The sequence below is a fragment of the Chiloscyllium plagiosum genome, chromosome 33 (assembly GCF_004010195.1).
Source record: "Chiloscyllium plagiosum isolate BGI_BamShark_2017 chromosome 33, ASM401019v2, whole genome shotgun sequence".
Lineage (NCBI taxonomy): Eukaryota > Metazoa > Chordata > Chondrichthyes > Orectolobiformes > Hemiscylliidae > Chiloscyllium > Chiloscyllium plagiosum.
The window spans coordinates 31,049,265-31,073,783 of NC_057742.1; the positions used below are offsets into that span (position 1 = coordinate 31,049,265).

The 24,519-nt window shown below is 40.8% G+C and overlaps 1 protein-coding gene across 1 annotated transcript in view; it reads left to right on the forward strand.

Moving 5' to 3' along the window:
• The first annotated feature begins 1,391 nt into the window (after positions 1-1,391).
• Positions 1,392-24,519, forward strand: part of LOC122539985 (integrin alpha-V-like) — a 33,557-nt gene continuing 10,429 nt past the window's right edge. Inside the window, exons 1-7 of the mRNA XM_043675238.1 lie at positions 1,392-1,514; positions 2,864-2,940; positions 7,274-7,354; positions 8,878-8,983; positions 14,211-14,363; positions 19,251-19,370; positions 22,541-22,654. Of these exons, the coding sequence (XP_043531173.1) occupies positions 1,407-1,514; positions 2,864-2,940; positions 7,274-7,354; positions 8,878-8,983; positions 14,211-14,363; positions 19,251-19,370; positions 22,541-22,654 (759 nt within the window). The 5' untranslated portion in view covers positions 1,392-1,406. The remainder of the gene's footprint in view (positions 1,515-2,863; positions 2,941-7,273; positions 7,355-8,877; positions 8,984-14,210; positions 14,364-19,250; positions 19,371-22,540; positions 22,655-24,519) is intronic.

A 24,519-nucleotide genomic window follows, 5' to 3' on the forward strand; every position in this document is an offset into this window, starting at 1 on the left:
GTACAATGTACAGATAGAGCAATCTTTCAAATTGCCCAATTTTCCTCAAAACCAACTTTCGGAATTTCAAAAACATGGAACAATGTTCTTCAGTTCTTAATTTCTTAAATTAAACATGAAATAGAAATCTACTCCAGCGTCGTCACCATTTTGCCATTGTGTATTGCACTGAGTACAACTAATGTATGGTCAACCACAAACTAACATCACTGAAGTAAACCTATTGACACCTCACCATTTGGAAAAGCAAGGTGACACAATCTTTCAATACACTACATGTGCTATCAAATTACTCCTGTTCAAATCAAAGTAAAAGTAGCAGAGAATAGAAGCAGCAACCGACCTCTGACGGTTTTGGGTCTGTTGACCTTCCTGTCAGCAATTTTAAAAACATGGAGTCCTTGGGAACTAGTTGTGCCCTTATTGAGATCATCTTCCTACTTGCAGAGGGAAGCCACTCTGCTCAAAAGTCCTTATCATGTGAAAGTGGCCAGCTCATATCCTCAGAGCACCGCCAGCTCACACACTGCTGCTGCTGCTACTTTGGAGTTAATGTGGAAGAGAGATTTGTTTTCAAGTTAAGTAAAAGTTAGATCCTTCTTTGGCTTGGCCCTGATTGTGCTGACCTCAGAGTCCTCTACTAATCCTCTATTAATGTGTAACTTGTTTATTTAACCCATAGTTCCTTCCCACTACACATTTCTTTCCAGTAATTGTGGATGAATTGAGGGTAGCATGGTGGCTCAGTGGTAAGCACTGTTGCCTCACAGTGCCAGGGGCCCAGGTTCAATTTACTCTCGGGTGATTGGGTGGAGTTTGCACATTCTCCCTGTGTCTGCATGGGTTTCTTCCATGTGCTCTGGTTTCCTCTCACAGTTCAAAGATGTGCAGGTTAGGTGGATTCGTTATGCTAAATTGCCCATAGTTCCCAGGGTTGTGTGGGTTAGGTGGATTAGCCATGGGGAATAAAGGGTTACAGGATTAGATTAGGAGAAATGGGTCTGGTGGGATCCTCTTTAGAGGGTCAGTATGGACTCAATGTGCTGAATGGCCTGCTTCTGCACTGTAGGAATTCTATGATTTCAAAGGCCCCTATCATTAGGTTAGTTTAAATCCTGCTGGAAAATATGTTTGATCTATACAAAACACAATGTTAAAGTGACCTCTTTTACACATCACTCAGGACAACTTGAAAATCAGTTCAGGGTACCCTCACTGTGGGATATAACTATACAAAGTTCCAAGTTTGATCCACCTTTTCTTTCATCTCAGCCAAGGGATGGTGCTATTCTTGGGCTTGGAATCTCACATTTATGATCGTACAATTCCTGTATAATACAATTTTGGACTTTTTCTTCTTTGATGTTGACAGGTTATATTTCCTTGCTGTTTCCATAAGTTTGTACATGTTTTTCTTTAAGGGCACCACAAAGCTGAGCTGTAACGTGCAGGCGGAGAATGCCACAAAAACTTTGATCTGTGACCTCGGTAATCCTATGAAAAGTGGTGCACAGGTGAGCTCCAAAGAATATCTAAATGGTGGTATTTACAGATCACAGTGTAACAAAGTACTGCTACAACTGAAGGGTGAATTCAAGAGACGATGTATGATATAGCAATATCGCAATATATGGATGTATAATTTACCCAATATTTACCCTATTTGTTTTTCCTTTACTTTTTCTGGGGTTGGGTTCCACAGGAGAATCATTGAAACCCTACTGTGTGGAAACAGGCCATTTGGCCCAACAAGTCCATACCAACTCTCCAAAGAGTAACCCACCCAGACCCATGCTTCTACCCTACTGCTTCTCATTTCCCCTGTCTAATGCCCCTAACGTAGAAGACTATTGACAATTTAACATGGCCAATTCACCTAATCTGCACATCTTTGTGATGTGGGAGGAAACCAGAGCACCCAGAGGAGACCCACAGAGACACAGGGAGAATATGCAAACTCCACACAGATGGTCACACAAGGCTAGAATTGAACCTGGGTCCCTGGTGCTAACCACTGAGCCATCATGCTGCCATAGTACTGGCATCCTCCCGCCTATATCTGGCATGACAGCTAAGAGACTGTGGGAGTTTCAGATCAGAAGAGGTGAGGGGAAAGGGATATACATCACAGCTGATGACTGATGCTCACACATGCTGTTTCTCAGACAATTCACTAGATACCAATCGGACTACAGCTCTTCAATAAAGCAACCCACTGGCATCTTTTCAAGGCCAACTATGGCTGAGCAATACATGCCAATGGCATCCACATCTCAAGAATAAGCTAAATAAAACCCCAGGGGTTGATTCTTGTCACTTGCTTCTCCTGATTGGAACAGGGACATTTCCACCCAACCCACAAAGCACTCTCTCAGAGGAAACCAGGGTCTGACCCTAGACCTTCCTGAACTATGTTACTCATGAGGCAGTATGTTTGACACTGAACCATCCACCTCATGACTGGCTGCTTACTGAGGTTTGACAGGAAGTATACATTTTAATCAACCTTTTCGGTACATCTTCTGAAGGTCAGTTTATTCTTGTGTGAGAATGCTACAGATTATGCTCATCAGGTGCATGTTAGACATTAATCCCGCATGTCCTCACGACCTCACTGTTAACCAGCTCACCTCATGCTTCATATTGTAATGACAAATCAACTGCTCAAAGGGCCAGAACGCTGGCTGTAGAAAATAAATTCTGGCTTGTTACTTTAATATATTAATCCAGACCTGGAATATTTGCTTTGTTGTGTATTGATTAGTAATTGCTGCTTGACTTTTTGATAAGTACACAGCTAGTCACTTTACTGCACCAATGACGAAGACAATGGAAAAGCTTTGTTTAATTTGCTTCTCCTTAGATATCGGCAACGTTCCATTTCATGGTTCACAACTTGGACCAGGTGGAGAATATCACGCTCAGCATGCAGATTAAAAGGTAAATATTACAAAGCCTTGAATGGGCTAAAACATGCAAATCTGATCAAAGCCCCATGACAAATATCTATGAAGGCCACAAAGCAGCCCACGCTGGCCAATATTTATAAAAGTGTTCTCCAGGCAAGAAAATAATGTCTCGGGAAAGCTTGGCCTGTGTTGAGAAGGTGGTGCATCCAACCACGCAGTAAGTGGGTGCGGTACAGTAGTTAACAATGCTGCCTCACAATATCAGGGACCCAGGTTCTATTCCAGCCTCAGGTAACTATCTATGTGGAGTTTGCAAGTTCTCCCAGTGTCTGTATGGGTTTCCTCCGGGTACTCCAATTTACTCCCACAGTCCAAAGATATGCAGGCTAGGTGGATCAGCCATGTGAAATAGAGGGTTACAGGGATAGCGAAGGGGGTGAGGGTCTGGGAAGAAATGCTTGTCAGAGCAGCGGTGTGGACAGGATGGGCTGAAAAGCCTGCTTCCAAACTGTAGGGAATCAATGATTCTAAATAACTCTTAACAGATAGGGAAAGGTTTGTCATACCTTTTGTTGCCTTGTGATAGAACAGGAGGCAGCTGCAGATGGGGTTACTGAGGATAGGACTGGTCAGAAATATGTCCTGTAAGTGTGAAGAGGGTATCCTGTATGTGAGAAGTTGAACAATATTTGATGAGGTAAAAACTTCTCAGATTGACGGTACATTTGTACAACCCAGTCAGTCCCTTGCAAGGATTGATGCAAGTCACCTCATTGATTAGATTAGATTACTTTACAGTGTGGAAACAGGCCCTTTGGCCCAACAAGTCCACACCGACCCGCGGAAGCGGAAGCGCAAACCACCCATACCCCTACATGTACCCCTTACCTAACACTACGGACAATTTAGCATGGCCAATTCACCCGACCTGCACATTTTTTTTTGGACTGTGGGAGGAAACCGGAGCACCCGGAGGAAACCCACGCAGACACGGGGAGAATGTGCAAACTCCACACAGTCAGTTGCCTGAGGCGGGAATTGAACCCAGGTCTCTGGCGCTGTGAGGCAGCAGTGCTAACCACTGTACCACCGTGCCGCCCAATAACATTGAGTACAATAACATGCAATGGCTTGGTGTCTGTGGTCAATGAATTGACGATGCATACTCTGGACACAAAGAAAGATTCCCATAAACATCTGGAAGTCTTGGTGGCATTGGTGTCCCCTGTTTTGATTTTTAAATCTGAGACCAAGTCCAAGGGATCTCCCACTGTCCAGAAACAACAATGTCTTTAAACAAGATAATCCTCACAGACAACAAACCGGAAAGGAAGATGCACTTTTTTAAATATAACATTTTACAGGGAGTGAAATAAATAATTGGGTATGCACACAATCAAAGTAGAAGTTGAAATACCACAAACAAATTCTTTAGTTGTATAAAAAACCTTAAATGTCTAATTTTTAATTATTGGAGAAATTTGATATTTCACAAATATAAAATTAAATTGCAGGGCCAGTGATGCTGATAAGTAGCAATTATGAAACCATAAAATTTTCAATAAGATGTCAGTTATTCAAAGGTTTCTTCTGTGTAACTAATAGTGTGAAGTTTCCATCAGTTCAGTGATTTCTAATTGATTGAAAATTGGATGAGCCTCAACATTAATCGCTGACAGGAACTCCTGAATTTCCTCTTTTCACCGTGAATGTGTGAATTTCAGGAGTTGCTCTCTGTTTCAGTGAAAGAATGATAGTGAGTGTTGATGTTTTTTTCTCTCTACTCACTGCCAGAAAGTCTGAGTGTATTTGTATATAGAGAGAAAGCTGACGCCATAGTTTGAGATGATGCCACAGAATTGAAGCACATAGGTGAGGTTGAGGGTGAAGACAAACTGATAATACTTGGCTAGGTCAATGTGAAATGAGAAGAAGCCAGACCCAGTTAGCTACAGAATAGGGAATGGAGGTGAAACATTAAATAATGATGGAGTGGTCTTCTATGTTGAAGCATAAAAGAGGACAAAATGGAATAATGCCCCACCATTGGAGAGATTCAATCTGGGAAAAGATTGCCACTGATTTTGGAGGTGCAAGTTCTTCCAAGATCTTTGATTGGACCATGAGCTCAGGAATGAGACTTAACTGTCAGAAAGTGTTAAGAGTGTTTATTTGTGGATTGATTACAAGTTTGAAAGATAAGGGTAACTTCCTGAGGTGAGGAATGGGTGAGATGAGGATGTAAGAGGCTGGTTGCCATTGCATATCTGTAGTGATTAGAACCAGGGCCAAGTGGATCTCATTGACTGTGAGATTCTTGATCGTGGCTGTTAACCCTGGGCCAATCAGGGAGCCCTGGCTGACTGATATAAACAGGAGATTCAGAATGTCTCCACAGTCTAGGGACTGGCTTTGAGTTGGCTGGTCTCAGTCCATGTACAATACACATGTAAATAAAGGGTGATTTAGTGATGGGATACTAGCCTCTGTGCAGTTATTTGAATATCTTAATTTTGAAAACTTTGTTGGCCAGGTTTTTCAAAGAGATGAATCCTGTGGGATTGTTGGGCAGATTTGAAACTAGATATGAAATTGTATTCTGATAAATAGCGAGCTGTCATTAACGGTTTTGGGAAGGAGTTTGCCTCAGGGGCCTAGCATCAGAGAAGTAGCACAAGATCATCTGGGCTTGTTGAACCTCATCATCTTCATCAATGATTTGGGGGGGGGGGGGGAATCAGGTTGCAGGCAAATGCAGATACAATAGGAGAACATTTTTAAAAAGGTATAAGTGATATAATTAACTCAGATAGGAGACAATTCCGAGGAAATGTGTCATAGAATCCTTACAGAGTAGAAGCAGGCCACTTAGCCCATCTGAAGAACATCCCACTCTACCTTATCCTTGTAACCCTGCATTTTCCATAGCCAATCCACTAGTCTGCACATCCTTGAATACTCTGGGCAATCCACCTAACCTGCACATCTTTGGACTGAGGAGGGAAACCAGAGCACCCAGAGAAACCCATGCAGACACAGAAAGAATGTACAAACTCCACACAGACACTCACCTGAAGCTGGAATCAAACCTGGGTCCCTGGTGCTATGAGGCAGCAGTAATAACCACTGAGTTACCATACCACCCTCAATTTGTCTACAATTACTGGCAAATAATGTATAGTGATGAGGAACTGTGGGTCAAATAAATAAGTTACAAAGAATATCAAGCAAGGCTTGATATTCAAAATTGCTAAAAAGGAGGAATATCCTAGATGTTGGAATGCATGAATCTTTCAAGGTCTATGACTAATGCTACCAGGCTGCCATAAAACTAAAAAAGGGTGTTTGGATCTATCTCTGAGACAAGTAAATACAAAAGCAGAAATTTTATCCTTTGTCTGTGATAGGTTTTGTTCAGGTCATGTCTAAATTACTGAAGTGGAAATTGGGCCTAGGGCCTCACTGACATTTCACATATGAGCTCCTTTAACCTCCTGTCAGCCTTCCACAGGAAGTTTGTGTATTGAGTCTAATGAATATTATGCCACTTACCTCAATCTCAGTGACCTGAAGACAAATCTCAGGAGCTGAGGTTAGAGTGAAATAGTGGTGAAATAGAGAGTGGAGGTAGAGAGAACACAAATATCATTGAGTCTGAGGGACATTCCTCACACTGCTACCTCCTTTAGAACATATTTTCCTTAATTTTGGTGGGAAAAACATATTTTTCATTAGCTGTTTTCTAAAAATTCTGAGCAGATTAGACTCATCTTGTAAGGGATTAGGCTGGCTCAGAGAGAAGGGTATGGCTCATGATTTTATAATTGAAAGAAAAATTAATTAATTACACAATATGCACACTCAATGATCAGAATAATTACAAGTATAATAGTGTATGAGCTAAAACAGAAAAGTTGAGATGCAAAATATGCATCTCATTGATGTTCTAACACAAAAACATATTGGACCCAAATACAATCAAATCATTCCTAAGTACTGCAGTCCATTATATATCATGTATTAATGAAGAAGGATACCTTGATTAATCCCATGGGGGAAAGCCTCTGGTTCTATGAAAGACTGTGGCTTCACTCTTACTGAGAACGCTGCCTCATCACATCCAACAGCTCTCTTCATTATACCATCACATTGAACTAGCTATTCAATGTCTATCTCATAATGTCATCAGTACCATTTCACCTCCACTTCTATCTGCATTGATTTTAATTCATGTAGTCATGAGAAAATGTGAGTAAGAGATTGTGATTTATTGTCAAGGTTCAGATAATGGAACAAATTCAATCATAGAACATTGGCTCCTTACTCTTATCCTTCAGTAACTTGATATCAATTTAATTTTCCAGTAAAAACATACGAAATTCCAGCAGTGAGGAGATCTATTTGACGTTTCCTGTTCAAGTTGTGACCCAGATTTATCTAACAGGGTAAGAATCAGTCTTGTTAATCTTTTCAAATTTATTTTTATTGTCTTTAATGTGTGGTATTGTGAACTGTAGGAGTAATCCTGCCTTCCCATGTTCCTGGCAGGATGAACCCATCTCTGATATAACTCTACCTCTGACGTGCACTCACTGCAAATGTGGCTTACCCACAGTACAATATGCATTCACTGAACTGCCTTGTCCATAATGACCCACTGACTCTTTCTCAAGACTGTGGAAATAAGAGAAGTAATTATTTGCACTGCTTGTTGGGCTTAATAGCCGAAGATGTGCAGTCAGCATCAAACAAATAGCCTTCACCTTACCACACAAAGAAAACCATCTGTACCTATGCAGGGAAGCATGAGGTATGCTTTGCCAGGACAGGATAGAACAGTGATCATGATTTTAGATTAATTTCTATATTGTGAATGTTGCTGGCAAGGCTGGTATTTATGACCTATTTCTAATTTTCCTCAAAGAAAATTGATATAGGCCTTCTTCCTAAAATGCTACAGTTCGTGTGGTGAAAGTATTCCTGCAGCGCTGTTAGATAGGAGTTTCAGAATTTTCGTTCAGCAACAATGAACAGGATAAGGTGTGATTTGGAGGAAAGCTTGAAGGTTTTCTCATCAGCCTTCATCATCCAATGTCACTGATGTGAACAGATGCCCAGCTTAGAGTCATAGAGTCATACAGCACTAAAACAGACCCTTCCGTCCAACCAGTCCATGCTGGCCACATTCCCAAACTAATCAAATCCCACCTGTCTGCATTTGGCCCATATCCCTCCAAGCCTTTCCTATTCATGTACTTATCCAAACACTTTTTAAACATTTAACTGTACCTGCATCTACCATTTTCTCCGGCAGTTCATTCCACACATAAACAAGGCTCTGCATAAAACGGTGCCCCTCGTGTATTTTTTAAACCTTTCTCCTCTTACCTTTCAAATATATTCCCTTGTTTTGAACTCCCCCATCCCCAGGGAAACGCTCCTTGACTTGGTTCTTTGGTCTTCTTCACTGATTTAAAAATACTCTCACAAACCCGTCTGTTTAGAGCTACAGTGATTGCTATACCAGTCTGCAAAATCGGAGAATGACATCTTCAGGCAATTGAATCACAAGTCAGCACATATAATACCTTTCTTCACTGTTTGAACACTGGGTATCACCTAAACGGTGCACAAAAAGGAAAATCAAGCAGATGGTGTTGCATTGCGGAACTGACTTGCTTTCTATTCGTTGAAAGACTGTCGCTGTTATTAACATGCAATGCAACACCCCTCTCCCAACATGTCAAACTATTAATGTGAGCTATAATCTCTATTCATGATAAACAGAGGAAAATGGCATATCGACCCCAGCATTTAGGAATCACCCTTCAATCAAAGAAGTTGAATAATTAATCGGAGGCAAACCAGGGAATGGTTGCATGTTGTGAGAAAATTGATCAAAGGAACAAAATTATTTAAAATTAAAGATTTTGGAGTTTCTTCATAACTTGTTGTCTTTTAATGTCAGGGCTTCACTACCTGAGAACATTGTCCTCCCCTATGTTGATCTAGAGTCATCTGCAGATCTAGAAGTGAAGAATGAGCCTCTGCCAATGATACAGCACACCTATGAGGTAGGTACAGCGCCTGTCAGATTTAAAGGTACTGCATTTTGATGGTTATCTGATATGCCATCTTTTGCTTTTGATGTTGCCATTTTTATATGCATGCGTACTGGTTGAGCAAATAATTTCATGTCTTGATCGGCGTCCACATCTTGGGACAGAGAGGCGGCATTTACTACACTAATTTGATCTCATGCTGGCAGCTATTTTACTTTTTGATTCTCTCATAAGATGTGGGTGTCATTGGCTAAGCCAACATTTATTGTCCATCCTTAATTGCCTTTGATTTCAATGGCTTGCTGGGCCATCGCAGAGGGCATTTAAGAGTCAGTCACATTGCTATGGGTCTGAAATCACACACGCATCAGATCAGGTAATGCTAACAGATTTCTTTCTTTAAAGCCAACTAGATGGGTTTTTTTAACAAATCAGTGATAGTTTCTTGGTCAATATTACTGTAGAATAGAATACCATAGAATCCCTTCAGTGTGGAAACATGCCATTTGGCCCCACAAGTTCACACTGACCCTCTAAAGAGTAACACATCCCTTATCCTTTCACTCTGAATTTCCCAAGGTTATTGCACCTAACCTACACATCCCTGCACACTATGGCCAATTTAGCATGGCCAATCCACTGAATTTGCACACCTTTGGACTGTGGGAGGAAACTGGAGCACCCGACGGAAACCCACACAGACACGGGGAGAATGTGCAAACTCCACACAGGCAGTCACCCGAAGATGGAATTGAACCCAGGTCCTGATGAAGGGCTTTTGCCAGAAACATCAATTTTCCTGCTTCTCGGATGCTGCCTGAACTGCTGTACTTTTCCAGCACCACTCTAATCTAGAATCTGGTTTCCAGCATCCTTGTTTTATCCTGGTGCTGTAAGGCAGCACTGCTAACCACTGAACCACTGTGCCACAATATTAATTAGGTTAACTTTCAATTCCAGATTTATGAACCTAAATTCTGCCAGCTTCACGGTGAGATTTGAGCCCTCGTCACAGATCATTGAATCTTTGCATCAATAACATTTGCCAATCTTCACCATGTCTCCCAGTTGTGAAATTTTGGCTACAATGATGCTCAGTTAATAGGTTCAACTAATCGAGTGACAACTACCCATATAATTAGGTTTCTGTGGAATACAGAGCAGAGAATTAGATCTTTTCACAGGTTAGTCAGTAACAGTGTTTCTAATCCACATTAATCTTATTGTATTCCAACTGCCTCTGATCGGAATCTCTCACCTAATTAATCCTTCTTTACATTTTACAGTTACCAGGCTCTTTGAGTATAATGGACACCAGAATTGAGATCAGCAATGTCCCCACTATACATCAACACTGGGAGATATGCACCCGCTATGTGGGGGTGTGTACGATATGTCCCAGGGTGCCCCTCCACCCCCCCCCCCATTACCTACCCACCCACCTCCAATTTCAGCCCGTAATTCAGGCAGACCCACTTATGCAAATACCTAATTAAGGGTTAATTGAGCTTGTTGGTGGCCTCTCAGATTATTAAAAGCTCAACTGACTTAGAAACATTGATACAAAGCAAATAGGAGCAGACGTAGGCCATTCAGCCCTTTGAGTCTGCTCTGCCATTCATTATGATTATGACAGATCACCCAGCTCAGTAACCTGTTCCTGTTTCCTCCCCTTACCCTCTAATCACTTTACCCCAAAGAACCATGCCTAACTCCTTCTTGAAAACATTCAATGTTATAGTTTCACTTTCTACGGCAGAGAATTCCACAGTTCATTTACTGTCTAGAAATTTCTCCTCCTCTCCTCTTCCTTGACTCGTTTAATATTCTGCCCATGCGAAAATATAGCTGGTGTGGACAGTCAGACAGGAATGGGCAAGCTGTTTTTAAATACCTACATGAATAAATGTGGGAAGAATAGTAGGGGGAGTTTATTCCGGGATGCCCTAAGTATATCAGGGCACCAGATGCCACCCACGTAGAATTCAGCAACACCTGCCCAGCAGAACCTGCCTCCATCTCTTCACCCAACTCTCTCTCGGAGTCTTCACCACCATGAAATACAGAGCTTGCCTTCACAGGTCAGCCATGATCTTTTTTTGGACACCTTTCTGAAGATTCCTAGTGCCCACAACTAAGTTCTGGCACTGCCAGCAGTAATGGGGGCTGCTGACCATTCAGATTGACTAGCATCACCCAAGGGTGGGCCTTGCCCCTGAGTAATGGGTGGATTTAGCCCACCGTTAGTGGGTTATGACTGAGGGGAGGGCTTAGGAGATAGTCAGCTTCAAACCAATTTTCTGCCTGTGAATGTCTTTTCATGGTCACCGAACAGATGTCAGATTGACCCCTTGACCACATTTCCCCACCTAACACGAGGCTCATTATTGTCAAATTATTGATTGGACTAAGGTCATAGAGGTGAAAGTGAGGATTGCAGATGCTGGAGATTAGAGTCGAGAGTGTGGTGCTGGAAAAGCATCCGAGGAGCAGGAAAATAGACGTTTCAGGCATAAGCCCTTCATCAGGAGCCCTGATGGGAGTGCAAGATGGGAATCGAACCAAATGACTTCTGCTCCCTAATAGAGTCTACAGAGACATGACTTCACTCAGAGTGTAGTTAAAATGTAAAACACAGTACTACAGGAAGTCATTGAGGTGAATAGAATACTTCCAAAAGAAAACTAGAAGAAAATAAAATTCCGTGAGGCTGAACTGAGTTGATGGACTCGGGTGAGATTAATGTGGATTGGAATGACTAATTGGGTTGAATGATCTGTTTCTGTGTCATATGTTCAAGGTGAACCAATGTACATCAGCTATCCTTTGTGGGTGCTTTTATCCAGTAAACAACATGATAGCAACAATACCATATATAGTTTCCAGTGAGCCACTAAATTTACATATGTTGTGTCTCCTCCCTGTGTGGGTCAGTTGCTTAATAGAAGAAATATGATCACAATTTTCTCAGAAATGTCAATGGACTCAATGTTGAAAAAACAAATCGCAGCAAATGCACTTTTTAAACTGGACATGCATTTTTGAAGGTGGTATGGTAGTTGATAAAGCCTTATGATGTAGACTGGCATACAATCTTGCTGTATTAAGTTTCAGTGAGACACAGATGTTTTTCGATGGGAAAACCACATAAGAAGTGAATTTAAATTGAATCATGAATACTAATTGGACAAAGTTGATATAAAATAGCATTTTTGATTGGTGACAACATGGGCAGCATGTGAGGGGAATAAATCTTATTGACCTAAGGGCTGGACCTTCGTGGGGTTGGAATAAATCTGGAGTCATTTAAAAACAGTGGGGATGGTCAGATTCCAGGATTTCTATCACATCGCTGACAACAACAATTTTTTTGCTGGCATGAGATAAGGAAGCATGTAGCGAATCCATGCTCTGCATTCTGGACCTGTTTAGCTCCATTGCAAAGATAATATCACCTAGGCCCCAATTCCTGTGAAGTCAGCTTTTCCATGGCTCATAGCCCTTCAGAGGCATCATGAAACATAGTCTGGATTCTGGAACCATTTGAAAAATGCATTGAAAATGCTAAATCTATAACACCTATCCACTCTTTGTGGCCCATTCATTACCTTCCATTCCTTCCATTCATTACCAATTCCTTCCTACCAATACCTTCCATTCTAACCCATTTCCAACTTATGCTCCTTTTCTGCACTTTCACAAGGTATTCCCCATTATGCAAGCTCAGTTGAGAACCCAGACCATCAAAGCAATAACTCAGTGGGGAATCTGTTTTAACAAGCAAACCAAATTCTTGGCTTTGTTCGAATGACACTTTTACACAGTGAAAATAAGTTGTTCTTTCTGTGAGCCGTTGACAAAGGAATAATTGTTTATTCAGACTCGATTAAGAGATATAAAGTGTTTGAAACCTCTGTTGTTGATACTTTAATGGTCTGTTTGATTGACATTTATAGAGTTGTAGGAACAGCCAATAATTTTTTAAAATATCTCCGAAGAGTGTTCTTTTCTTTCGCAGCAGTTCCACACATGCCATTGTTATTATATACATAGTGCATTGTGGGTGAATGAGCATGAATGGGAAATGAGTTGGCATGGAGAGTATGAGGTGCTATGGGGAGTTGCTGGGCAGCATGAAGTGTAAAGGCTGGAAGGCAACTTTTATTACAACTGACATGAATTCGCAGAGAACCACAACACACCTTATTAGCCTGTCTCGCCAGCGCCCATGGTCATCTAAGATCTGCTTCTGGACCCAACTCTATCTCACAATATATCCCTCACTCTGCCTTGGAGTGAAAATTGTGAGATAATAAGCATGTTAAACTGAGGCAGATCTGCGCGTCAGGAAATTTCCCAATTTGTGCTATCTGACTCATTAGTGAAAATCCCACCTTAAGTCCTGACACACAAATTCATTTGTTCTTATCTTTCTTTCGGAATCAGTGTCTCAGCTATGACCATACAGGATTTTGCCTCAGTTTTCTGGTGATACACTAGGATTGTGACTGAGCCTGAACGAAGAAGGGCCTGATGAAAAATAGAGTCCTTTTCTTTTGTGAGACTGGATAAATCCAAATGACCCCAGGGGTGGTGCAATTGCTCGATGAGGTGGAGGAACAGATTCAGAATAGTGTGCACTGTCAGAATGCAAACTCTCATTTGCATCACCTTGCAAGTTGAGTTGCAGACTCGATGGTGCATTTGATGCTGAGAGTTAGGGAATATGTCAACTATAAAACTACCAGAGCTCCAGGTTAACAGCTCTAATTCAGTAGAACTTTATCAAAAGTGGGTTCATTTAACTTGCAATGTCAACCTGAAAGTTATTGAACATGTGAAAATAGAAATCAGAAACAATCAGAAGTCTCTCTTCCAGTTTGCAAAGGAGTCCAAAACAGGGGAAGACATTCATAGTATTAGAACTAAACAGGCTAAAAGCTTATTCTCAAAAAACTCAAATGACCACAAGAATGTCTAATGCATAATCCCAAAATATTGTGATTGCAAAAACAATTGACGGAGACAGATACTTAAGAAGTAAGGGTATTCAATAAACAGGGGAATTATAATCATTACAAACTTCTTAGTGAACAAATTGGCAGAGCAGTGACCTCTTGTTCTCATCAAGAGGTAAAAGAAGTTAACTCATCATGGTGCGGTACGTTAGTTAATTTGAAAATGATCAAATGGTTATGAAATAAAGGTGTTATATAATCCGTTCTGTGTCTCACCCTAGCTACGTAACAATGGTCCATCAGCAATTAGTGGTGCTGTACTTGAAATTGACTGGCCTGCAGCTTTCCTTGGTAACAGTCTACTGTTCAAATCGAAGATCATTCCATGGGGCCAAATCAACTGCACAGTGAACACTTCCAATGCTGAAAATTGGGTAAGAATTTGCACTTTTAAAATGTGCAAGTTATCATGTGAGGAAATAAGGGATAAGATGATGAAAATCATTATTGTCGGCATATTATAGTGTATTGCATACTGTATTAATGTTCTGTTCAGGAATTTGTGAATCGTGTAACTAACAATTTATAGTTTCTTTTGAGGATACTAATTTAAAACAAAGATTTTATTATTAAAGGAATAATGATATTTATGTTTTACTTTGATCTTCTTCAAGTACTATTATTATAGTTAGGACAAGTATGCTATGATATTGTGACTGTTGTCTATTTAATAGAGACTTTTCATTATTATTAGGATTGCCGTATGACCACAGATGGTGAGCACATATGCAGGAAATGCTCCCAGCTGCAGAAGCTGGAGCTCCGAGTCTCGGAGCTTGAGCAGCGGTTGGAGACACCAGAGCTCATTCGTGAGGCTGGGTTATATGGATAGCAACATTTAGAGAGAGTCATACCACAGCTGAAGTGATTAGAGAAAAGAAGGGAATGGGTGACCACCAGACAGACCAGAAAGAATAGGCAGGTAGCGCAGGTATCCCCTGGGGTCTCGCACACTAACTGGTATTCCATTTTGGAAGCTGATGAGGGTGCTAGTCTTTCAGAGGAATGCAGTCAGAGACAAGCTTCTGGCATCACAAGCAGTTTGACTAAACGAAGGTGTGGAGGGAAAGTAAGAGTGATAGTGGACTCTTTAGTTAGGGGAGCAGACAGGTGTTTCTGCCGCCAAAGATGTGACCCCAGAATGGAGTTTTATCTCGTCTAGGAGAGGGAGGGGACACAGAATATCAATGAAATGGAGACATATCATGTTACAGCAAGGGAAGTAAGCCATAGTGAGTTCTATGTTGAATGTCAAGAGAGTAAGACAAGGCTGGATGGACTTCACCTTAAAGCTCGGGATGTAATAGTTATGACTGATGAGTGAGTGGCATGGATTGGCACATTGGGTGTATGATCTTGTTGCTATCACAGGAGCATGGTTGAGGGAAGGATTGGACTAGCAACTTAACATTCTGAGCTATAGGATTCTTAGGTGAGACAGAGGAGGGTGTAAGAAGGGTGTGGGTAGCACTATTAATTAAGGAGTCAATTACTGCAGTAAGGAAAGATGATAATTTTGTGGGTAGGACTTAGGAATATTAAGGAGGCAGTTTACTGGGAGTGTGTTATACGGCCCCCAAAGAGTCAGCAGGAAATAGAGGAGCAACTCTGTAAATAGTTCACAGAGGTGTGTAGGAGTAATAATTGGGTAAATATACTCGGGGAGTTCAACTTTCTCCATATAAATTGGGATAGCCATAGTGTTAATGGTTTAGAATGGGCAGATGTCTTAAAATGTATCCATGGGAGTTTTTTATATCAACATATAAAAGACCCAACAAAGGACAGCACAGTGCTGGATCTGTTTCTGTGGAAAGAAGCTGGCCAGATGTTCAATGTGGCAGTGAGGGAACATTTTAGCAATACCGACCAGAACATGGTTCAGTTCAAATTTGTTCTGGACAAGAAAAATGATGGCTTGCAAATGACAGTTTTGAACTAGGGGAAGGCAAATTTTATTAAAATGAAGCAGGATCTGGCCACAATAAACTGGGCTAACTCCTTGTGGGTAAGTCTACAGCAGAGCAATGGGGCGCATTCAAAAAAGAGCTGGGGACAGTACAGGTGCAACATTTACTCCAGGGAGGGAAATGTAGGAGCAATAAGTTCAGAGAATCCTGGATGTCTAGGACAATTCAGGACTGGAGGAGGAAGAAGAGTGGGGCATTTAGCAAGTCCAAAGTAGACAACTCAGCTGCAGCCATAGAGGAACACATGAAGTACAGAAGGAAACTTAAGCAAACAATTAGAAGAGCAAAAAGGGAGCATGAGAAAGGACTTGCTAACAGGATTAGGGAGAATCCTAAAATATTTTATAAATACATTAAGGGGAAGAGATTAACCAGGGAAAGATTAGGACACAATAGGAACCAAGGAACCTTTGTGTGAAGCCACAGGATATTGGAAGGGTATTAAATGAATACTTCATTCTTCACTCTGGAAATGGAGAACACAGATACAGAATATGGGAAAAGGGACTGTGAGGAACATGCACAGTTTGACATAGAACACAGGGAGGTTTTGGAGGCTTTGTTGGGCTTAAACACAGACAAATCCCCTGGCCTAGAGGAATTGCATCCCAGGTCACTATGGGAGGCAAGGCAGGAATTTGCCACAAATTTTTAATTCCTCTCTAGCCACGAGAGAGATGCGGAGGTCTGGAGGATGGCCAATGTGATTCCACGTTTTAAGCGGAGTGTGTTATGACATGGCGGTGAACCCCTCTGTTAATTAAACCAAACACCCATAAAAGCTCACCTGACCTCGTAATCTGTCAAAAGATGAGTGACAAAGAACTTCCAAATTCCACTATTTAAAGAAAATAATATCAATTTAGTCTTTAACTCTAAAGGTGAACATTAAACAACAACTATTCACAACTCTAAACTCCACCCTTTCTCTTAACTGCTTACTTTCGGTTTCCAACTCTATAACAATGTACTGTTCCAATAAAATATTTATTAAAATTATATGAACCTAATTTCAAAACCATACAGCGGCTGTCATCGTCAGTGTCTTTTTGTGGCTGAGGAACTCCCTGGGTCGTCTTCTTTCTTTTACTATGAATACGTTTCATATGAAAAGGTATCTTTGATAGAAAGTGTTTCAATGGCAGTCACACTGTCTGACTGTCAAACTGCCTGCCTTTTTTATACCCCCAATTTTGGATCGTCTCATTGGTTCAATGTTGGCAAAACTACAAATGCAAACTCGGTTGGGTTTAGTATCTTGGGGCATAATTTAAATTGATTGGTTAAATTGAAATTATTGTCAAAACAGCAACCAACTCAGGTATCTATTTCTCAGCCAAATGTTACATATTTCAATTTTCCAGTAGACCCTGGGACTGCTAGTTAGTCAAATGACATAGGTGCTTGTAAGCTCTCAGTGCAGAACAGCAGTCACTCTCTCTTAAAGGTACAGTACACACCTACAACTTCATAATAGATGGTATAGACGAATAAAGAAATTACAACCCAGTGGTAGGGAAACTATTGTATAAAATTCTGAAGGAGCAAATTAATACCCACTTGGAAAGGCATGGGTTAATTAGAGATAATCAACGTAACTTTGTCAGAGGGATGTCATGCCTAACAAATCTGTTAGAATATTTTTGAAAATATGATCATGTGTGGGTGAGACAAGTCCAGTTGATATTGATAATATGGATTTTAGCAAAGCTTTTGACATGGGAGATGGATTGAGAATATGAAGCATATGAAATGGGGAGATATTGGTGAGATAGATCGGTTTAGTAATAGCGCTCAAAGTGTGGCAGAAGAAAGCTGTTTGAGTGACTGGGGGCCAGTGTCCAGTGGTGTGCCACAAGGATCAGTACTAGGATCCTTATTGTTTGTTATATATATAAATGATATGCTGAAAATGTGAGGGATTGCTAAGCAAATTTGCAGCTAACACCAAGATTCATAGAGAGGTTAATAGTGAATGTTATAGGTTGCAGGAAGATATAGATGGGCAGACCAGTGGCAGAGAGTATTTAACCCTGAAAAGTGCAAGGTGATGCATTTTAGAAGAAACAAGATGAGGGAGTATTTAATATATGGCAAGACTTTAAGTAGCTTAGGAGAATAGAGAGATCGTGTGGTAATTATTTACAGATCCCTGAAATCAACAGAGCATGTGGATAGGATAGTTAAGAAGGCATATGGGACACTTGCTTTAATCAGTCGTTGCTTGGAGTATAAGAGCAAGGAGGTAATGTTAAAATTGTGCAGAACATTGGTCAGGCCCCAGCTGGAGTAGTCTGCACAGTTCTGGTCACCTCACTACAGGAAGGATATGATAGCACTAGAGGGGGTACAGAGGAGGTTCACCAGAATATTGCCTGGGATGGAGAAATTGAGCTATAAGGAGAGACTAGATAGGCTTGGATTGTTCTCTTTACTGCAGGGAAGACCAAAGGAGGATATGATTGAGATGGATAAGATTATGAAGGGTATGGACAGGGTGAATAGAGAACAGCTGTTCCCCTTTGTTGAAGGTCAATCACAAGAGGGCATAGTTTTCAGGTAAGGGGCAGGAGATTCAGAGGGGACTTGGGAAATAATATTTTTTCAATCAGAGGGTGATGGGAATCTGGAATGTACTGCTTGGGAAGATAGTGGAGGCTGGAAACCTTACAATAGTTAAAAAATATTTGGATGAGCGCTTGAAATATAATAACATTCAAGGATATGGGGCAAGTGCAGGAAATTGGGATGAGTGCGCCTTCAGTGGTAGTTATTGTTGATGCAACCTCAACGTCCCGAATGAATCTATGAATCTATATGGATCACAGTAGGTCAGTTTGGTGGTTTGCTCCTTTTACTTGATCATTGTTGAGGATAAAGAATAGTTGCTTGGATAGGGTCCAATGTATTTATAGGTTTGGTGATGACACCTAGTTCTAACCTCTTCCTGTGGAGCAGGAAGTTGTATTTCTTTTCTTGCTCACTACCTACAATGCTCCGATTATAGCATCTCTATTGCCTTGCTTAGTAACCATTAACTAGCTGACCAGAGGTCAGTAATTGAATCAGGATGTTATTTTAGATTATAAGACTCAGCAACATAGCTTCAAACAACACCATTATCAACTGAGCCAGCAGAGTGAGGATTCTTTAATTCACCCCAAACAAATGATGTTCAAAACTATTCTCATGTGAAAGCGATGTGCGTTAAAGAGTTTATCAAAGTTGTATGGATCCAGCTATACATAGAATTCAAGAATCATGAATAATGAAATTGCTTTTCACCTGCAGGTAGAAACAATGAGTACAATGAATCCATTGTCTATTACTACTGAGAACTCCCGACATAACTTAAATAAAAGAGATGTCAGCAAAGTAGAAAATACAATGGAGGAGATCATCTTTAATTTGGTAAGGATGTTTTTCAAAAAGTCAAATGAAGAATAACTGCATGGGTTTTTGCAGCTTGATGTCCTAACATTTTTATTGTATAAAAACAAACATTCCTCTCCAGCATTGTAAAATCACTCCTTGCAGAACTGTCTCACTACTCCATGTGATTTAACATGTTGGCACTTCTAGCTTGCACAGTCTGTTGCCTTAGTGTTTGGCTGACTGAACCTGCCCACAAATAAATCTTCACCCTGAAAAGACACTGACCTATTTATCACAGGCTTCCACATGCTGCTCACATACTTGAGGCAATGTGTTGCCAAATAAATGTCTATTATTGCAATAGTTTCATACTGTGTAGCAGTTAGATGTACTGTTTCTCAAACTTGGGTTTATACGTTCAGAGCTCAAGGCAAGCTAAGAATTCTATGTAAGGCCTGGGTTCAAGACCCACCTTCTCAGAGGTGTGTAATAACATTTCTGAACACGTTGGCAAGAAAAATAGGTTAATAAAATAAATCAGAATTCAATATATCCCCTTACTAATTCTGGTTTTTGATCAGACTGTTAGTTCAGCCAAATTTGAATCATTTAGCCAGAACAACAATTTTTATCTGTGCAAAAATTGAGCACTATTTCTAGCTGCATCAATGCGAATGCCATTAATTCCAATCTTGAACCAGCCCACCAGTATTTTCAATGTATATTGTAGACATCAGTCAATGCTATTAAACTTGAAAGAGTTCAAAAAGGATTTACAAGGGTGTTCTCAGGATTGGAGGTTTCGAGCTATGTGGAGAGGCTGAATAGGCTGGGACATTTTTCTCTGGAGTGTCGGAGGCTGAAGGGTGACCTTATAGAGGCTTTAAAAGTCATGAAGGGCATAGATAGGGTGAATAACCAAGGTCTTATTCCCAGGGTAGGGGAGTCTAAAGCTAGAGGTCATAGGTTTAAGATAAGAGGAGCAAGATTTAAAAGGGAACTGAGGGGCTTTTTTTTGCATCTATGGAACAAGCTGCCAGAAGAGGTGGTGGAGGCTGATACAATTACAACATTTCAAAGGCATCTGGTTGGGTACAAGAATAGGAAGAGTTTAGAGAGATATGAGTCAAATGCTGTCAAATGGGACTCGCTTCGTTTAGGATAACTGGTCAGTATGGACATGTTGGACCAAAGGGTCTGATTCCATGCTGTACACCAAATGACTCTATAACTCTAATTATGAACCTGAAAGGTATTTTAGATTGTGCAATGGTAATTACTAGAAGTAGATAATATCTGGTCAGTTGGAATTGCCTGTAACTTACAGGGATGATGTGTAGTAATGATATCACTCAACACGTAATCCAGAGACAATAGGAACCTAGATTAAAATTCTACCATGGCTATTGATGTAATTTAAACTCAATGAGTTAATAAATTGGGAATTAAAAGCCTATCTCTGTAGTGATGATCAGGCAACTATCAAATTCTGTTAAAATCTAATTGGTTCCCAAAAGCCTTTAGTCCATTTGGTCCACTAGTGACTCCAGTCCCCACTATATGGTTGACTCCTAATTATGCTCTGAAAACCACTCCAATCTCCTAAACCACTATAGAATTGGACTGAAGTGGTTCAAGAACACTGTTTACCATTATCTTCTCAATGATACTTAGAGATAAGGAATAATGCTGACCTTGTAGTGATGCTCACATCCCATGGAAAAAAAAAACTCATGAACAAATAAACAAATTGGAGATTTTAGGCTTTGTCAGTCATTGGCAAGTTCTCCAAGCTGACTGCATGGATTCATCAGATTGTTTGAAATTACATCTGGTTTTTAATCAATGGTTCCAGAATTAATATTGATTCTAATGGATGCTGTGTCCCTTAATCTACATTATTTGTTTGCTAGAACAAAGAGTGAGAAAGTGGGAACAGAGTTCGATAATTGGCCATGAAGGCTTAAAGAGCCAAAGAACCTACATCGGCTCCTATTTCCTATGAAACAGTATTTGGAAACAATGGTAGTCCTCATTGGTTAACTCTAATTTCCAAACAATACTGTCCCTTCCGTTTGATAAATGCTTCAGGTCCTGGAAAGTTCTCGTTTATTCTTTAATTGTTGGACACAATTGATGCAAGCGTTTCACCTAGACTGGCCTCAAGCTGGGAAAACATATTGCGACAATGCTGCCCCTTTAACAACTTTGTGTTACCCTTGGTTTTTTTTCAAGATGGATTGTAAAGGCAGAAGTACTGATTTATCTGGAAATGGTTACTTTGATCAGTGCTGAAAATGTGTTGCTGGAAAAGCGCAGCAGGTCAGGCAGCAGCCAAGGAGCAGGAGAATCGACGTTTCGGGCATGAGCCCTTCTCCTGCTCCTTGGATGCTGCCTGACCTGCTGCGCTTTTCCAGCAACACATTTTCAGCTCTGATCTCCTGCATCTGCAGTCCTCACTTTTTCCTTACTTTGAACAGTGGCAGGGGAGTGGCCAGTTCAGCCAGTTTTTTTTTCTAGTTTGGTTTTTAGCAAGCAGTCAGAAAACTGTTGGTAGCAGAGAAGTGGCTACAGTGAAAAGAAATTCCATGTTTCAACAGAGGTCTTTCCTGAACTTTCTCTCTGAAAACCCCTGCCTGTATTTGAATTTACCTTTTGCCAAGGGGTGTGTTTATGGGATGTTGCAGGAATTGGAACAGCTTTGTTAAGTTGTGATATCCTGTCAGTTGGCTTATCAAATAAATTAAAGTTATTCTAAATTCTGTTTTGTTTTGTTTGTGTTTCATTCATAATGTTTAAAGAAATTCTGTTTTGTTCGAAGCTGAGTGTTTTGACCAGCTGCATCACTCCTGGAATATCCACTTACATCTGCCCAGAAGAAAATATAAAGTTAGGGTCTGGGCTACCTTCATGAAATGTTTTGAGGGGGTCAGGTCTGGTCCATAACAATACCCTCATATTCAATCTGCCTTATGGGAATGCTGTTTTGTGATAGAATGTTGAGTTATTCCCAATAATTTGCCACTTTCTATTCATTTAGTTGATTTAAGTTTCATTTAGTTTTGATTTTTCTTAACTTGATTTGGACAGGGTCAGTTTTTGCTACTTAGTTTAATACTCATTCATTTGTGAGTACATTTGCAAATGTTTCCCTGTATGAGGCTTTGATGTGCTTTGAACCTGAAACTGGGCTGTCTTCTTAACAGACTTGCACCACCGTGACCTGTGTGAAAATTATGTGCCGCGTGGGACTTCTGGAGAAAGAGAAGCGAGCTGTGATAAACATAAACTCTCAGCTCAGGATGGAGTTCTTTGTGCAGGTAAATCAATGAACTTTGTTATCTCAGAGCAGATTCTGTTACCAGCCCTCCCCACCGTCTTCCTTCTGAATAATTTTGGTTACTGGTAGCTGGAAGAAATTTGCAGAACATTACGGAGCATTGATAAAGATACAGCCCATTGTGGAACTCAACCAAGCTAGGTTCCTGGTTCAGTTCTATGCCTATGAACACAGCTGGCCTAGCAATGACAATCGGTCACCCCATCCTTGAAGTAGAGAAAGGGAGGATCCACCAAAATTCCAATTCCAGATTATGGGCCAAGGATCAGAAAATGAATAGAAGGAACCTAGTTGAGAATAGGATCATTGAGAGAATGTGATGCTCCTTATATTACTTATGTCAAAATGTTCTTCACTAATGTGCCACATGAAGAAGAGTCACTTGGTTATAGTGTCTAATAGTGGGAGAAACGGAGGACTGCAGATGTTGGAGATCAGAGTCAAAGCTTGCGGTGCTGGAAAAGCACAGCCGGTCAGGCAGCATCCGAGAAGGAGAGTTGACGTTTCGAGCATAAGCTTACATTTCTGATTAAGCATAAGCTCACATTCCAAATGTCGACTCTCCTGCTCCTTGGATGCTGGGTCGAGAGTGTGGTGCTGGAAAAGCACAGCAGGTCAGGCAGCATCTGAGGAGCAGGAGAATTGACGTTTCAGTCATAAGCCCCTTCATCAGGATGTCCCCTGGATGCTGCCTGACGGCTGTGCTTTTCCAGCATCACACTTTTTGTGCCTAATAGTATCTAATGGGACCATAACTCAGCATAATTAATCATCTTAAGGAGGATTTGGAGAACAAGGGAGAAAGAACTTTACCCACTTACATCTTAGACCAAAGTTCAATATATTCAATCTGGTGAGCATTAGGAATTAAGGTGTTGTAGGCTCCAGCTCAGAGTCAATCCTAAAGATTGAGGACAGCGCATTTCATTCGGAGCATGAGGCATGACCTAATTTGAGAATGGCTCATCCTTTAAGTAAGGATTCCAAGACTGGCAGGCCAATGGAAGTCTACCAGCCCTGAGAGCACAGCAGCCACACTCCGAGAAGAGGTAGCTGCCATAGTAGATTAGAGCTAAAGAAGGGACCTCGAGATAGAAAAGCCGTCTGAAGACATGTGAATGAAGAGGAAATTCATACTCACCACTGCTACCAGATTGCATTTTGGAAGAGAAAGTCCTTCATAAGTCAACCTATAACCATAACCTTGGCCACCTCTCAGTCACAGCCATTGTGGTGATGAGCAATTGTTTAGAACACTGGTTCCTGGTGCTTTCTATCATTGGCCAGGGTTGGGCTGCTTATTCTTATTAGGCCCTTTATGAGCCTTCATTAATGATCACCTGCTTGTGCTGTAAAACCTTCACCCACCAAGCATCCGTTTTTAAAATACTCCAGAGGCAGGAACATATTAGCAAAACAGTACACAGCTCTCCCAAGACAATTTTCCAGCCCACCCACCTCTAGTACAACTTCTAATGTTAATCAAAAAATTGGCGCCAATAGTCCAGAAGGAGAAACGTTCCTGAGTCTGAGAATATCTAGCCACAGCTGATCAATCTCACTGAAATCCCCAAGATGAATGTGAGGAATCTTTGATGTACCTTTAACTGGTATTCTTCAGGGTACATAATGTTCTTTATTCTATACTTAATGCTTTGGTTACAGTTATCCAATGAATTACTCCCAGCAAAATTTATCAAGGCAATGCCTTCGACTCTTGAGCCAAGTTTTCCTCTAGATTTACCGACCAGTTTTCAATGTGACATCAGTAACATTGACTCAGATAATTTTACAATTACACTGTATAAAGTATGGTCTGAATGATGCAGTTGTTTGAATAGGCCT